The sequence below is a fragment of the Drosophila subobscura genome, chromosome J (assembly GCF_008121235.1).
Source record: "Drosophila subobscura isolate 14011-0131.10 chromosome J, UCBerk_Dsub_1.0, whole genome shotgun sequence".
In the NCBI taxonomy this organism is placed as follows: Eukaryota; Metazoa; Arthropoda; class Insecta; order Diptera; family Drosophilidae; genus Drosophila; species Drosophila subobscura.
This window is the reverse complement of record NC_048532.1, coordinates 9,633,146-9,647,812: the sequence shown is the minus strand read 5'-3', so window position 1 is coordinate 9,647,812 and position 14,667 is coordinate 9,633,146. Positions and strand designations below refer to the sequence as shown.

The 14,667-nt window shown below is 39.7% G+C and overlaps 2 protein-coding genes across 2 annotated transcripts; one reads left to right on the top strand and one right to left on the bottom strand.

The window, feature by feature from the left end:
- The first annotated feature begins 10,192 nt into the window (after nt 1–10,192).
- On the top strand, nt 10,193–11,673 carry LOC117893821. Its single transcript, XM_034800572.1, has 3 exons — nt 10,193–10,720; nt 10,776–11,467; nt 11,535–11,673. The coding sequence occupies exons 1-3, from the start codon at nt 10,240–10,242 to the stop codon at nt 11,598–11,600; spliced, it is 1,239 nt and encodes a 412-aa protein (XP_034656463.1). The 5' UTR covers nt 10,193–10,239; the 3' UTR covers nt 11,601–11,673.
- A 1,162-nt stretch (nt 11,674–12,835) lies between these two features.
- LOC117894014 lies at nt 12,836–14,187 on the bottom strand. The gene is made up of 3 exons (XM_034800845.1): nt 13,698–14,187; nt 13,097–13,635; nt 12,836–13,040 (listed from the first exon to the last, which is right to left on the bottom strand). Exons 1-3 carry the CDS (start codon nt 14,149–14,151, stop codon nt 12,939–12,941), a joined length of 1,095 nt encoding a protein of 364 aa, XP_034656736.1. The 5' UTR covers nt 14,152–14,187; the 3' UTR covers nt 12,836–12,938.
- Between the last annotated feature and the right edge of the window lie 480 nt (nt 14,188–14,667).

Below are 14,667 nucleotides of genomic sequence, written 5' to 3'. Positions count from 1 at the left end.
AGCAGCAGCACTGCTTATAAGGGGGAGCACACACACACACACACAGTGACAACTCGGGCACACTCCACTCTGATCGAGAATCCGAGGGAGACGCGAGCGAGACCATTAACAAAGTGTCTCCAGATGTGCGTCTCTTCTTTTGCTCTATTCCGATCCATTCTATCCACGGGCAGCATCATATTTAACATAACATAAAAAGATGAAAAGTTTATTATGATTGTTGGTGCTGTGCTGGTGCTGTTGTTATTAGCCTAAAGAAATGGTTATGGGACAAGCGCACGCCATCAAATGTCAAATGCCAGGCAGCCGCAGCAGCGCCCGGTCGGTCGGTCACACTATGTCCAAATGCCTGATGAGCCGGAGGCCATTGCAGGAACGAGGGTAGCCTGAGAAGTGCAGTAGAATCTGCAAGTGAATTTATTAAAAAAATAAATATAAATATAAAATTAAAGGCAAAAAAAAATAAACAATAAATATCTGATTTAAAAAGATTCTAAACTTTAAAAAAAAGTATTAAATTTCAATTAAATGTTCGATTTTTTGAATTTTTGTTTTATTTAAATATAAAATACTATTTTTTAAAATATGTAAAGTACATTTAATTTGTAGGAAATATATTTAATGTGAATATAAGAATAATTAATTTGAAAATGAAAAAAGCAGTTACAATTTTAAATATTTTGATATTTAAAATATTTTCATATTTAATTCAAACATTTTCGCATACATTTTTGTTTACAACTTCCACTCTCGATGCAAAATAATTGAGCATATATTTTTAAATCCAAGTTTAAATATAAAACGATTCAGGGATGTTTTTCTGTTCAATAACCTGGCGAACTTTTGAGTTCACCCACGTACCCTGATCTTGTCATAAAACGTTCAGAGTCATCAAAGTTGCACTTTATGCGAAACGATCGTTGGCTGTGTGTTTTCTGTTGTTGCTGTTGTTCTTTTGGTGTCGCTGCTGCACGTGTTCATCGTCATCGTCATCAGCATTAGCGGGTCTGTTGTATTAGGCGAGAACAGAGACCCCAAGCCCCAAGACAGACCAAGAGACAGGGAGACAGACAAGTGGAAGAAAGATCAGAGTGGATGCTGTGTGCTCTTTGCACTCAACATAATCATAGAAATTATGGGGCTGCTGCGCTCCTCCTCTCCAGCCGTGTCTTCTGGGCCAAATGGTGTTGGCATCGCGTCATAAGCGGCTGGCTAATAGTAGACCCCGCATGGGGTCGTCTTCAGTTAATATGGGGGAAGGCCTGAGGCAGCTAAAACATCTGCTTACAAAAGAAATAAAGTCAAAGTATTATTATGATTGGTTGGTGGGGAGGGGACTGTATAAATATAAACTTGATAACTAATCATCAGCGGAACTTTGGAACAGTTAGCTTTGTGGCAGGAACTCTCTTTTTCTTTTAGGGTTTATCATTTGATTGAGCTGAACGGTAGCTTATGGGATCTTAATGAACTTTAAGCGGGTTCCAATAGCAAAGTAATATATTTGTTTGTTTGTTTGATATTTGTAAATATGGAAAGACTCTTGAATGGAGAATAAGAATATGAATGAAAAGCAAGAGAAGATTACACAGAATGATTTTTGGGTAGTCTAACCGGAAGCATTCGTGAAAGAAACATATTGCTCTCTGATAAATGTAAAGAAATAATTTAAAGTGACACAAAATTTCCTATCAAACAAGTATAAACAGATCTCAGGAGTGTTTTCACCCCGCCTCCAACTGCTAATGGGCTTATCCCCAAAAAAGATTTCGATTTATTGTAGAGGCAAAACACATTTAATATGCGTATGCGGCGGTTGTTGGTTTGACAAGTCTAAGAGAGACCGAGGACCGCCTCAAGTGTTGTCACAGAACGGGCATTACATGGATTTTTCTTATTTTTTTCTGTTTGCCAAGTGGCATGAAACACTTGACACTTACCGCTGACTTGTGGCATGAGCCGCCCTGACATGTGGGCTGCTGGCTGCTCGCTCGTATGGATGCTTCAGTTGCTGCCCCCTCAGACTCAGCTTCTGTTTCTGTTGCTGTGGCTGCGTGCCCCCGAAGATCATCTTGTTTCAAGAGATCTTTCCACAGAAAATTTGTTTGCCGCTCGCTGATTGCCTGTCGGTTGTTAGAAAAATATTATTTTCTTTATGTTTTCACATATACGGGTGTATTCCTGGGGGGATATCGTGGGGGACAAAGCCGCTGCCGCTGCCGCTGTCAGTCAGTCCCGTCCCGGCCCCTTGTCGACTCTGGTTCTCGCTCGAGTGAAAGTTGATGTGCATGAAAAGTTTTAATTGCGCGTCGAGTTTTGGCCCTGCAACACTGGGTGGCAGGGTCGCACTTTATTCTCCTCCTCCTCTCTTGTTTTTCTATTTTTTTACAGCAGCTACAATTTTTTGGGTCATTTTTTCTGTCTAATAGCCTCGACGATAAGAGCGATCTTCGAGGCAGCAGGCAGCATCTTTGTTTCGTGTCAAATGAAGTGTGGCATGTGCTGCTGGAGATGTGAAGATGTGTCTCGTGAACTCTCTCTCTCTCTCTGCGGGGGTTTGCCAGAGAGCACGCGCCCCTGAACACTGCCACCGAATGGATCTGCTTGCGTAGGATTCGATCCCCAAAAGAGTAGGCGGGAGTAGGCGATGACTGTCTGTAACACTAGAAGAGGAACGGGACCGGGAACCGTTGTCTTAGATAAAGATTGGAGTGTTCAAACATTTGATTACACTGTCACGTGCCGTCGTGGGTAGGAGGAGGCCTAAACCCAAGATGATAAACCAATTTGAAAGGGTTTACAGGTTGGAAAGGTTTAAAGACAAACGAATTTTTTTATTTGTATGCCTTCAATGCTAATAAAAAATTATTCTTCAAATTTCTATTTAAGCATTTAGTGCCTTACATTGCCGAAAATATGTTTAATATTTATATAACATATTTGCACAATTTGTTCAGCTTTTTTATTGTGTGTGTGGACTGTGGACGATGATCAGAAGGCGAACCGAACTGTTTATTATACTGTGATTTATAATTTATTTAATTTAATTCCTTATTATTCAACTAAAATATGCGTGTGTAAATAAGAGTACATTTAGGACATATTATTTCTATTTCCCGTGTGTCCCATCAAAATAACCCTCAATTGAATGAATGTATAAATGTACATTTGTAGTTCCCTTTATTACAAAATTCCTCCAACCAATCATTTAAAGATCTTGACTTTGATCATCAATTTGGTAGAGAGTGAAGAATTTCTACAGCTCGCTCGAAGAAAAGAAAAACCATAACAAATTTATAAACTACTGCATATTTCCATTTGTGTTTCTGTTTATTTTCCATTTGATGGACTTTACCACACATTTAGGCGGAACATAAAAAATTGAAGTTTGAACGGGGTAAAAAATGCCAACACGAAACGGCCTCCCTACACTTTTGATCAATTTGATGATCAGTAAACTGAGAAAGACAAACTACACCCAACGAGTTCAAATGGTCAAAAGCTAATAAATTACCAACAGGAGAAGGAGGCAGGCACCTTTATGGCACCTTCTTCTTGGATCGTATGGGATGGGAATGGGGCATATCCATCAAATGAATGTAGATCAAGTTGTGGTGATAAAAAGTTCGTTCGTTTCACATTAATTATAAGTTTTTAAAACTACATTAAAAACATTTCATTTCACATTTTGATTGAATGCGGCGATCCATTCATTCCGGGAACAGTTTCCATTATCGTCGGGCTAATTCTGTTGTAGATCACAGATTTTTTATTATTAACAAAAAAGAAAAACTATCTCTCCTTGGCCCGAATTGGGAATTCATTTCTTTTGGGGGCCTCCAGTTAATTGTCTTCTTTTTAGCTCTTGTTTACCTCTATAAATTTTAATTTAATTTTTTTTTGGGTGGCTCCGTCTCGTAATAATTTTAACGATTTCATTTTCTGTTTTTGGTGTGCTCAATTATGTCTTTCTTTAGAGAACACTTTATTTCCTGGAAAGATTTTCTCCTCTTAGCTCCACTAATTGCATTCCTTTGCTCGAAATTCTCTGTGGCTTTTGTACAACATTTTTTTTTTGGGAGTTTTATGTGGCTCTAGTCTGCCTTTTCCATTACCTTTGAGTGGGCCATAAAACAGTGGTTCGGTCTTTGACAGGTTTGCGCATGATAGCTGGTGACATGTTATGGCCAGCTTATCAGTTCTTTCTCGGATTTATAGACGCTTTCTATTGCAGTTGAACGCTAACTCAAGTGGAGTGGGCGCGCTGGATCAAACAACTGTGCAAATAATTGCACGAAAATAACCAATATATATTTTTAAGAGAATGGACTCTTTAGTATTGCATTATCCCCAGAGCATTATCTCCACAGCAATGACCGTACAAATACAAAATATCGACATTTGACAGGCTCGTCGAGCAGTGCAGTGCACAGAACCGGACAGAACACAAGCAAACCCTAACGATTTCATTAAAAATGCAGTCAACTAGAAAAAAACTCAATTAATTTTTTCATGTATAAAAAACTTGATGGTTCGTCCGTTCCTCCCTCCTACCATTGATTTTGTCCAATATGCAATCCGAAAAACAAATTCTGTTTTTTTGTGCAAATCATTTGGCAAACAAACACAAATGTGCATAAAATGCCAACAAAGCAACCAAATTGAGGGGATGCAATGCAAAGAGATGACCATCAAAAGTGCGGATCAACTGAGGAAAAAAAGCAACAAAAAACTGCCTGACATACAGTACGTTTCATGAGTGCATAGTACTTGGCTTATAATAAAAGGAAGTCCTTTAGAAATAAATTTAGAGGTGAAAAGGGGCCCAGGTGTATGAAAGAAATAAAACAAGGCTTATATTATTTTTACCAATAAAAAAAGACCAATGAAAAATATTAATAAATAAAAGTTTAATTTGTATTTTAAAATAAAAACCAGAAATTAATTTTAAATTGACACTTTTTAAATTTCTTACAAAAATATGAATATTCCTTTGCCTAAAATGGCTTCAGTCGCTAAAAATAATATTCCCAAACAAACCAACACTTGCGATACGCACTGTACACGTGCACACGTAGTACACACAGTCGTCGAGGGTTTCCTCGACTGAAAAGTGCACTGATATATATACACTGATACTGCATTGTCATTGCGTTGGCAACGGGCGCGCACTCCGAACTGTCTAAGGGGGAACGGGTACCCCATGGTGCAGCCGGGGCTTCCCACTCGTACGCGGTGTAATTTTTTATGTAGTTCGCAGTTTTTTGTTGTCGAAAAAAATTGACAGCTTGACCGCAGTGTGTGGCAACGTGTCTTTGTGTGTGTGTTGGTGGATGGATATATTGTTATTACATTGCTGTTGCAATTGCAATTCAAGCGCGAAATCATTAATATCCTTGCGCCCTCACCCGTACTCTGCCTCCCACTTCCACTTGCATTCCTCCTCATACCGATTCGGGAATCGTGAACCCCACAAGAGTCGGCTCTGTTGCAACATTCCCCCTTTTTTGATGTGGTCTGGTAGGTCTTTCGAGTCATCGCCTATTTTATGAGGTTTCCCGCGAACTTTTCGACTCACTTAATGAACTTTTTCTAGTGGGGTGGAGCGCCGCTCTGCGAGACGCGACAGTTTATGAACTTTGTTTGAAGTTAAAGTTGAAGATGTTTCAACTTGACCAACAAGAAATAGTTGTATACAAATTTTGGCCCATCAATCAAAGGGATACTTCCACAGCAACCTCCCCCGAACACTATAATTACAGATTTCAAGAACCTTGTCAACTTCCTAGCTCTTTCCGCCCAAACACTTTCCGATTTAAAACATTTTTTCAACTCCCCTAACCCTTGGCATCCATCAAAGTCAAGCCGCAGATAAGGTCCCTGCCACATCCACCCACTCCAGCCTGTCGCCTGTCCCATCGTAATGGAAGACCCTGATTACACCTTTCAAATATTTCAGCAGCAATTATGCTGCTCATCCTAGAGGATAGATCTCGCTGCTCTGCTCCGGTCAATGGTCTAATGAAATTATCAATATCCTTCGTCGAGGCCCCTGTGTCCGTGGTGAGTCATCATCACTGTCTCTCTGTCTCTTTCTCTTCTGTGTGTGTGTGTGTGTAATCACCTACTGATGTAAATACAATATTTTCAATATAACCACTTAACGCTTAAATCCAGCCGAAACACACACTCCACCGAGACAGCCCCTGTGCCAGGGGGTAGCAAAGTTCCTTGGCCCACCAACAGCAAGAATATTATCTGCCTGGGCTACTGCGAGGGCTGCCACAAGAGTGGCAGCAAGTGGTTAGTGGTAGAGATGGCAGAAAGGAAACCTACACCACTTGTTGATGGGTCACCTTTAGCTATTTTTAGAGAAAAATATTGAAAGGTTTAAGATTCAAAACATCTGCAATTTATTAGCAAGCAATTCCCACCTTTTAAGCAGTCGTTAAATATATGTAAAAAGATCTTTTTAAGCAATTTCTATCACATTTCTCATCACGAAACCCTCGCCCACGGCCGCCTGACTACTGCCGGCCAGCCCAGCCGCTTTGCGTTTTCGTTTTCCGGTGTGCGACGGCAGCACCCAAGTGGCAGCGCATCGCATCGCCGGCATTGACGACCACCACAACAGTATCAATGCACAAACTGTACCCGTCACCAACGCTGTCACCGTCACCGTCAAATCGGTAAACTGTGTCTATTGAACGTGGAGCGGGGAGCAGGGAGTCAGGGGTCCGCGCAAGCAACCCCCAAAAAGGCGGGCTGGCCTGGCCACACACACACAATGAGGGTTCAAGATGCCGCGAGTGAACTGTCATATTTGCCGGGGACCTGAGCCTTGAGCCCACTGACTCACCAACTGACTGAATGACTGTCTGAATGACGAGACGAGACGAGAGCTGGCTGGCCTGAAGAGCTGCCAGAATGGTGGTTGATGTGACTTTACCAACTGACCATCTGTCCGTGGATAAAAATACTCAAGAGTGGGTCGGGCATAATTTTTAGAGAATATTTCTACGCTGTCCTAGGGCATTCCACTGAACCCCCTCACCGGTCTGAAAGCCAACCCTAAAAGGAAGCACTCTGTAAAGGGTATTCCAGCTTCGACTTGTTGGTTTTTAAACATTTTCTTGTTGTCGACATTCAAATGACAACTGTACTGTGGCACAAGTGGCATACGCTTCGCATGGCCCATGGTCCCCTTGCCCTTGCCCGTCCTCTCTCTGATTGTTACTTTTGGTGCTGCAACAAATTTGGTTAGATTTCATTCCGAGTACTTTTTGTACAGACATACACAAAATTTGCATAACTCGCAGCCGACACAAACACAAAAAAAAGAACACTTGAGAAATTCCTTTAGAACCTCGCCGTTCCCCTTCGTGTCTCATTTTTTGAGTTTTTTTTTTTTGAGTCGAGTGTGTGTCGGCATTTCCCCCATAGAGAAGGCAAAGAAGTTATTTTCGCTGTAAGGGATTGTCAAGGATTGGTTTGCACAAATGCTGCGCTTAATTGTTTGGAAAGATTTCTTAAGCCATAGGCCATAGAAAGGGTTGCGATCCCCCCAAACCTCTCTCACTCTCTTTTATAGATGTTATAGATGTTATAGATGTTATAGATGTCACTGAGGGGAGACGAGTTGACAAGCTTAAAGGGACAACACTTCATAAAGGAAGCTGCTGCGGTCGCTCATTCATAATCATCGGCATTCGGCCCCTGTAAAGTTACTTTCACCTGCTGTCTGGTGGCCATCTACCTCTAAGCAAAAGGTTTCTAAGCACAGGCCTCATCAGGCTGCTTAACCCCTTTGACCGAACCCACCGACCGCTGTTGATTTGAAGCCTAAGCAAAGCCACTAACTAACCACAAAATCCCTTTTGTTCAAATGCCCTTACACTCCCGGACTCCTCGACAATGATAGACGAACTAATTGGCAGAGTTCTCTTCAGTCCCAGTGGAGTTCTCCGATCTGAGCTCAATAAAGAAATCATTGATGTGGGTAGGAGGAAGGGAGAGAGTACGGAAAGTGCACTGCCACATCAATAGGCCGCTGGATGCATCAACACTTCAATGAGTGCGACGAGGATATGTCCAGCTTCAGCTCCTGCCGCCACACAATGAGGAGCACTTCGTCTTGTGGTACTCTCTCACTCACTGCCGCCGCCCTGCCACTGCCACCACAATTATTTCCATTTGATTGTGCAAAGAAGAGTGCGTGGAGGAGCGCAGCGTTCTTTCTTCCTTATGGCCTCATTGTTTGAGGGTGAGCTCTGGTCCAGCGTTTATGTGTGGTCATTGCTTGACTGTGTTTATGGCTCTATATGCTTGAGTGCATACGAATATGGCATGGATGATGATGCTGATGATGGTGATGGTTGCTGCTGAAGAAGCTTTCCTTTAGTTCGTGTTCGGGGACCAAGGCAGAAATTTCCATATTCTGATGACTTAAAGAGACTTAATCGAAGGTGGAATGAAGTAGTTTCGTTAAGGAAATTGGAAAGTGGCATAGAAATTGAATGATTTAATGTCTGGATGGTCTACTTGCAAAGGGATAATATATCCACAATTAAACTTAAACTAGCAAAAACAAAGAAAGTGGGAAAGAGAAGAGACTGTGCCTTATTAGCATTGTTTTTAAAGATATTCAAACTATTTCTAGTAGTATTTTAAAGCCATTAAAAAATCAATATACTTGCCCATTTACATTAGTCAAAAATCCACCAACCCAACAAGTTGCGCTTTGTGTAATTTGTTTTTTCTCGTGTTTCTATTCCGCTGTTTCTAATTACTAAATAAATTAAAATTTTAAAATAAGTTAAATAGTTATGGGCACACTGAGCCCATTCCAGGGGAACGTTGGGATTTTTGAAAGATGTGAAACGCCTTCACATTGGCACCATCCACCATCCATGAAAAAACAGCTGATGCTTATCATTATTTTAGTTATTAAGTTCTAAATTTTTTTATTGTTATATTTAGCTACTTAATATAATTTTACTTTACTTTAGCTTAAGCTGCAAGTGTTCCCCCGCTTTTTCTCAATAATATTTCAAAAACCAATTTGACGGTGCATAATAGCTCCTTTTTTTCCCAAAATTCCGCCAATACTTTTACCTGAGCGAGTGTATGTGTCTGTGTGTGTTTTTGCATTTCTGCCCAATTAAACACGCTCTCAAGAGTCGCATGGAATCCAATTAAATGGAATTGTCGCTAGTTCAAGAGTGGCAAAACTATGATAATAACCTTACTGCAAACTTGAATGGGCATACTTAGCCATAAGTTACACGTTGCAAGTTACCAGGTACCCGTACCCATTAACCCTTGGCCGCTTTATCGCCTTACCCAAGAGCTGCAAAGACAAAATTGCGCCCGCATTCGGGGGTCGGAGGGTGGTCCTGTCCTGACATTGGCGAAATTAAGTAAAATAGTTTCGTGGCTGGCTTACTGCTTGGATGGTTTCGGGTTAACCTTTGAACGTGCTTCCACCTGGTGCTTAGTCACCTTTAAACCATTCTATGGTATTCCACCAATGACATTGTTGGCTGTTGGCTTGTTCAGGAATTTGTACGCAGAAGTCCAGCCATTTAACGGTCACTTTTGATCAATAAGAATTTATTTGGCATACAAAACAATTAACGCAAGCTTTTTCTAAAATATAATTCTTTATATGGTCACACTGGCTGTTTGTTTACATTTTACTTGATTAGTTTTTCGTTACCTTAAGATCGTTGCACTGTTGTCGGTGTTGCTAACAAATATAAAATGTCAAAAATTAATGTTTGAATCAGGAATACATATATTAAAGTAAATATGAATATTTAAAAAAATTAAATTTAAATCACGTAAACTTCTTACTCGTAATAATTTTGCTAGCCAAAATAAACGAACTGTTACGATAAATTGATGTCATTCATTTTCCCCATTTTAGAATTCTTCTTTTAAGCATTGCAGTCGGATTTACGTTATTTTTGTTTTAGTTCCTTCCTTGAACTGCTTTAATTATATTCAAATTGTATTTTCAATTGCAAACTTATTTTGATCCAAGAACCAGTCTTAAAAAAATACTTAAAACAAATCAAAAGCAAATTCATGAATACCCATACGGTGGCTTAAGTAACAAATCCACGAAAAGCGGAAGTGTGCTTTGGTGTACAAACAAAAGTGATTTCCCATCACTTGTCCGAAAAGAGTAGAGTTCAAAGTGACGCTTTTTAATTTCCGAATAATTTGTATTGAAAAATGGCCGGCTGTAAGAATATTCTTGATCTCCCTGTGGGGGCAATTAGCTTGATATTTAGTCACGTTGAGGAATTGAATGATCGCCTACAATTGGCCCAAGCTCATCCCATACTGGCGAAGGGATTTGCCCTTTTTGCCGCCAACGCGCACCGCAATGTCGACTGTGACGATCTGCCTATTTCGTACTGGTCAAAAATATTGCAACATGCTGGTGCATCTGTGGTCAGCCTTTCGTTGCGCAACAAAGACCATGTTGTGGCTCTACTAAAGCTGGCCTCCGATCATTGCCCCAATTTGGAGGAGTTAAATATTCATATACAATACGAGTCTTGGGGCGTAATTGCGCCGATGCTCTCGTCACTGAAAAAATTAATCAGAATCTCGCTGCAAAACAATTTTGTTGGGGTTGACTTCATCGATACTCTGCATGAATTACCACTGCTGAGGAGTTTGCTCTTGGTTGGGTTCCCCCTTAAAAACTGTAAGTGATTGCAGATTATATTTTCAGTTTGACAAAACGTTTGATAATTTTGCAGTGAGGCGAATCCATGAGTTGCATTGGTTAACAACATTGCGCATAATCAATAGGAATGCGATCGATGTATGCCTTTGGTTTGCCCCATTGAAAAACTTAATAAACATGGAAATAATGGTCGCCTATGTAGGCTGCCCGGACATTCCAGATTGCAAAGGGCTGTGGCCAGAAATGGAGTTCCTCAACCTTACTTATGTCACATTTCCATCCGAAAAATGTCAGAACAGGAGTCTGCCATATCTGCCGAGTCTAAAGCAATTAAACATTGGGGAGACCATACCATTAATGAAACTTTCCCAGGTGTTTGGCAGCTCCGCGTCAAAGTATGCAAATACTTTGTGTCGCATTCGTTTTCTCTACGAGGGTCAAGCGCTTGATGCTGAAGATGCAAACACCATTTCCGAATTGAAGGCACTGACACATGTTTGCTTGCCGGGCGTCAGTAATAAATTCATTGGACTCATCAAGTCGGATAGCCTGCAGGAGCTGTTCGTGCGTCACTCGGACAATTTGACCAACTCGGGAGTTTTGCGTGTGCTGAGTGGATGTAAAAATTTGCGTATCATTGATTTCTTTGGCTGTAAATTCGTTAATAAGAAAATGGTTGAGCCGGCGCTCAAGATTCTAAAGAAGAATGGCGTTCAGCCCGATAAGCCAGTGGAAATGCGTGTAAATTACGAATTTGGAAATCATGTAAGTGGGAGATCGGATAGCCATTTGAAATTAATTAATAAATTGCATAATCGAACACTAATTGTAGATTTCTTTTGACGATCTGACATTGTTGGTCATCAGACGTTCGACAGCTGATGGCCGCTTTATCTGAGGCAACTGGAACCGAACAAGCTATCAAAATTACCTAATAAGAATTTCTGATATTTTTTTTTTGGGTGATTTCTGCACCATAGATTAATGAAGTCTGAAAGAATTTTGTTTCTCACACATTGGTTTTTTAATAAGATCTGAAAGACTTTAATCATTTTCAGCAAACGTTACAAATAAACCCCAATCTGTTGTATAACATTAAAAAACAAAGTCTCGGCTGCCAATTGGCTTTTTGAACCTTTTCGCACCTCTTTTTGAAGCTCCTTTGGGGCCTGTCGAAGATTTCTGGTACATTGGCACCCAATTACGTGTAGACAGGCCCAGACCAGGCTAAAATCGAGTATGCCTTGGATACTTGTGGTCGTTTACATCTCATTATCTGCAGCTCTTCGCCTTTCACCTACTGACCAGAAGCCCGTCCTGACAATTGCCAATCACAGCAGCCAAAAATAAAATATGTACAACCCAAAAAGACTGAAACTTCACTTCACTCAACTCCATTCGTGCCACAGAAAAATCCACAAGAATTACCATTTTGACCGCAGACAAATTAGTGTTATTAACACTTTTTTTTTGTGTTATTTTCTCTGTCTTCATGTTTCTCTTTTTTTTCTGTTTGTGTTTATGGTTTTTGCTGTTGGCTGTTAATGCGCTGCTTTTTGGGCGATGGCAGAAACATTTTTCACGCTTTTGGCCACGCGCAGAGAGCCTGGCCCTCTCCCGTAGCTCCTCCTCAGTCGCTGAAACTGGAAATCGGCAACCAACCGGCAGACACAACTCCCAGACCTCGATCCAGAGCCCGACCTGACCGCAGGTTTTAATATTGCAAAATGCTGAGGCTCCTCTCCTCTGGCGCTGTTTATTTGATTTGGATTGGGTACGGGTGCGGGTTTGGCATTTTGGAGCTGAGCTCCTGTGAAAACAAACAACAATAATACCCACATAATGTCTGTGGGGTGAACCCCTCATCCACAATGCTCATGTCATCGGCTTCATTCGTACAAAACAAAAAAAAATATCCATTAAAAATGCATTGCGATTTTTATTTAATATTTTTTCATGTCTCTCTTTATTTTTTTTGGAATTGTGGCAAGGTGTTGACTGGGTTTCACTTTAGAACTTACCCAAAGAGGGTAGCCTGAAAAGTGCCTGAAACAAAGCAGATTCAGTATTCTTACTGTTTATTTCTGTGCTCTTTTATTGAATTGATTTAGTGTAAAAAATTCGCAATTTAGGACTGCGTTCAATTGAAGTAAACCTGATTTAAAATCTCTGTATCGGCAAATAGAAATAGTATCCAATAATTGCCAATTCAAATCGGTTTTTTCTGATAACCCATCTAGATCTGTAGATTTTGTAACAACATAAATGCATTGCCATGAAGACTCAATAAATTCAGTTTCATTAGTTTCCACATTTCGTATTTATTGTAATGTTCCATCTGTAAAAAATCTTTTTAAAATATTGAAAATTATCATTTCCGATCAATAAACATACCATTATTCGAAAATCCTCCGAATTACCTTGACGAATTTCCCAAACAAAACGCCTTTGCTCGTTGAAACCACTTTTCTTCAAAATGTTAACAAAGGAGTTCAGAGATTCCGAAAACACAGTTTTAATTGTGATAAAATGTGTATGAATCAACTGTAACTTTTTACATTTACTGATAATTTCAAATAAATCTTCTGGTTGATAATTGATTGAGTGTAGATATAAACGCTCCAGGGTATTGGCGTATTTTGAAACAATTTGAACGATATTGTGAGTTTCTCTGTACGCAAATGTCAACGATTTGAGCTTTGGACATGTTGGCATTACTGACAGACTAATTCTGCAGTGCACTAACTCAAGTTCTTCCAATTCCGGTAATAAAAAATCAAGTTTCTGGCATAATGAATTGCTATGGTATATAACCACCAAGCTGCGAAGTTTTTTTAAGTGTGAGGCTATTTCAAAAATATTTAATAAATATTTTTTCTCAGGCCAAATGAGGTACAGTTTTTCCAAGTTTATCAATTTTCGAATGTGTTGTGCTGAAACCAATTAAAATGATATTTAAAAAATAGATACATTTTGATTTATTTAAAGTCCATACCCTGTCCATTCCTAATTTGAAATACTTTCAACTCTTTACAATCTGTATTAATGAATTCGATTATATGATTACACCGAAATTCATTTAAATATTCGATTTTTCTTAGGCTTTTAATGCCTATAAATGCCTTGAACTCCTTCAAATTATCAGTTGGAATCTCCAAAATGGCAGATTTCAAGTTGGTGCAGTGCTTTACTATTAGCTCCACAATTGGCTTCTCGAATGTCTTTTCAGTCGTAACCATATGGACAACACCAGCTCCGCCAAGCGGCAGAAAAACTGTCAATACATCATTTGTAAAAACAACGCACTCCAAATGCGAATAAACCACTTTACTATGGTAGAAAAATGCGTGGCCAAGCTCTTCGCTGACTTGAGCCAGTTGAAGTTTATCTTTTAAATTCAAGAGTCCATAAATCTTATTTAGAATCTCAATCGGTAAATTGGAAAGCATTTTAATAGCAAAACTTGAACCGGAAACGGAAACAGCACAAATGTATGTAAATAACTATCAGAGATGGTAATATTCAGGGCCTCTCGATATATTGTACAAATTAAATATGTATATCGATGTTTACCGATGGGTTAGTGGCGCAGCTTACTATTTTTGGTAGATTTTTTTAGTTGATTTTCGAGCAGCCAAAGAAATAACCGAAGGGACAGGCCTTTCTCCAGAACCGAAAACAATTCTTGCCATTCATTTTCCATATACTTAGTTTGTACGTGGAACGTGACTAACACAAGCATACAAATCAACTGTGTTTTTTTTTATTAATTTCAGTAAAATAATTTAAATTTCAAGTAAAGTCATGGAGGAAGTTTTTTTTTACTCCGACGCACAGTTGTTTCTTCCATTTTTCACAGTTCACTCCAGGAATAATTGTATACTATTTTTTCCTGAAGTGCCTACCAGCTGTTCTCTCAGTCCACTCGCGCTCTTCAAGTCGATCTATCGATAAGAATCTGTGCT